The sequence below is a fragment of the Apteryx rowi genome, unplaced genomic scaffold (genome assembly GCF_003343035.1).
Source record: "Apteryx rowi isolate R43461 unplaced genomic scaffold, aptRow1 scaffold_2022, whole genome shotgun sequence".
NCBI classification, from domain to species: domain Eukaryota; kingdom Metazoa; phylum Chordata; class Aves; order Apterygiformes; family Apterygidae; genus Apteryx; species Apteryx rowi.
Window position 1 is genome coordinate 1 of NW_020448334.1, and position 1,029 is coordinate 1,029.

At 68.9% G+C, this 1,029-nt stretch overlaps 1 protein-coding gene across 1 annotated transcript; it reads right to left on the reverse strand.

Moving 5' to 3' along the window:
* Window positions 1-6: 6 nt before the first annotated feature.
* TFPT (TCF3 fusion partner) lies at window positions 7-1,023 on the reverse strand. The gene is made up of 2 exons (XM_026063893.1): window positions 779-1,023; window positions 7-212 (listed from the first exon to the last, which is right to left on the reverse strand). The coding sequence occupies exons 1-2, from the start codon at window positions 1,017-1,019 to the stop codon at window positions 124-126; spliced, it is 330 nt and encodes a 109-aa protein (XP_025919678.1). The 5' UTR covers window positions 1,020-1,023; the 3' UTR covers window positions 7-123.
* Between the last annotated feature and the right edge of the window lie 6 nt (window positions 1,024-1,029).

Here is a 1,029-nt window from a genome sequence, read left to right on the forward strand (position 1 = left end):
GTGTCATGTACAGCGCCGCGCGCGGTGTCAGTACCACATACAGCGCAGCGCGCGGTGTCGATGCCGCGTGTGATGCTGTGTGCGGTGTCGGTGTCGTGTACAGCGCCACGCGCGGTGTCGGCGTCACCGTGCCCCCCGGTACCTCCGCTCCTGCTGGAGGCGCCGCGTGATCTTCTGCACCTGCTGCAGCCGGTTCAGGACCCTCTCGTTCAATTGGGGGTGGGGCCAGGGGGCAGTGGGAGGGGCTAGATGTGTGGGCAGGGCACTGCAGGGAGAGGCAGAAGGGAGAGCTGGGGAGCAGGGGGAGGAGCTGCCTGCAGGGGGTGGGGCCAGAATGGGGCAGTGGGAGGGGCTAGCTGTGTGGGTGTGGCTAGMTGTGTGGGTGGGGCTGTGCCCTGCAGTGGGGGGGGGCTCCCTGCAGGGGGTGTGGCTTCCAGGTCCTGAGGGGCGGAGCCAAACCTGAAGGACAGAGCTGTTGGCATGTAGGAGGCAGCTCCCTCCACTTGGTGGGTGGGGCCAGAGGTAAAAGGGGGTGGGGCCTGCCCAGAGTGGGTGGAGCCTGATCGCTGGGGGCGGGACCAGCCCTATCAGGGCCTGGAAAAGCAGGGGCAGCTCTTAAACAGGTAAAGCTCCCAAAAGGTGGGGCCCAAGAGCGGTAGCCATATYAGAGGTGTGACTTAGTGAGGGTGGCTGTGTTGGAGGCGTGGCCTAGTGGGCGTGGCCACGCTGGGGGTGTGTCCGTTGGGCGTGGCCGCACGCACAGGGGGCGGGGCAGGCACCTGCTCGATCTCGCGGCAGCGGTGGCCCAGGGCCTGCAGCTTGCGGCGGGCGAGCTGGCGCTGGTGCTGGCGGCTCTCGTCCTGCTCGGCGCCGGGCAGCGCCTCCCCGCTCAGGCCGCCGTCCACGAACTCCACCTCCGTCTCCAGCTCGCTCTCCAGGATGTTGCCCCCGAAGAGCGGCGGCAGCGCCAGCTCCGAGCCCGGCGGCGCCGAGAACTCCTCGAAGCCCACCCCCGCCATGGTGCTGCGG

Excerpts from the sequence above, each read along its gene's own strand:
- TFPT (XM_026063893.1), bottom strand. The coding sequence starts at position 1,019 with ATGGCGGGGGTGGGCTTCGAGGAGTTCTCGGCGCCGCCGGGCTCGGAG. Across the intron at positions 213-778 it reads CTGCCGCGAGATCGAGCAGG|TGAACGAGAGGGTCCTGAAC; the intron begins TGCCTGCCCCGC and ends CCCACCCCCAAT.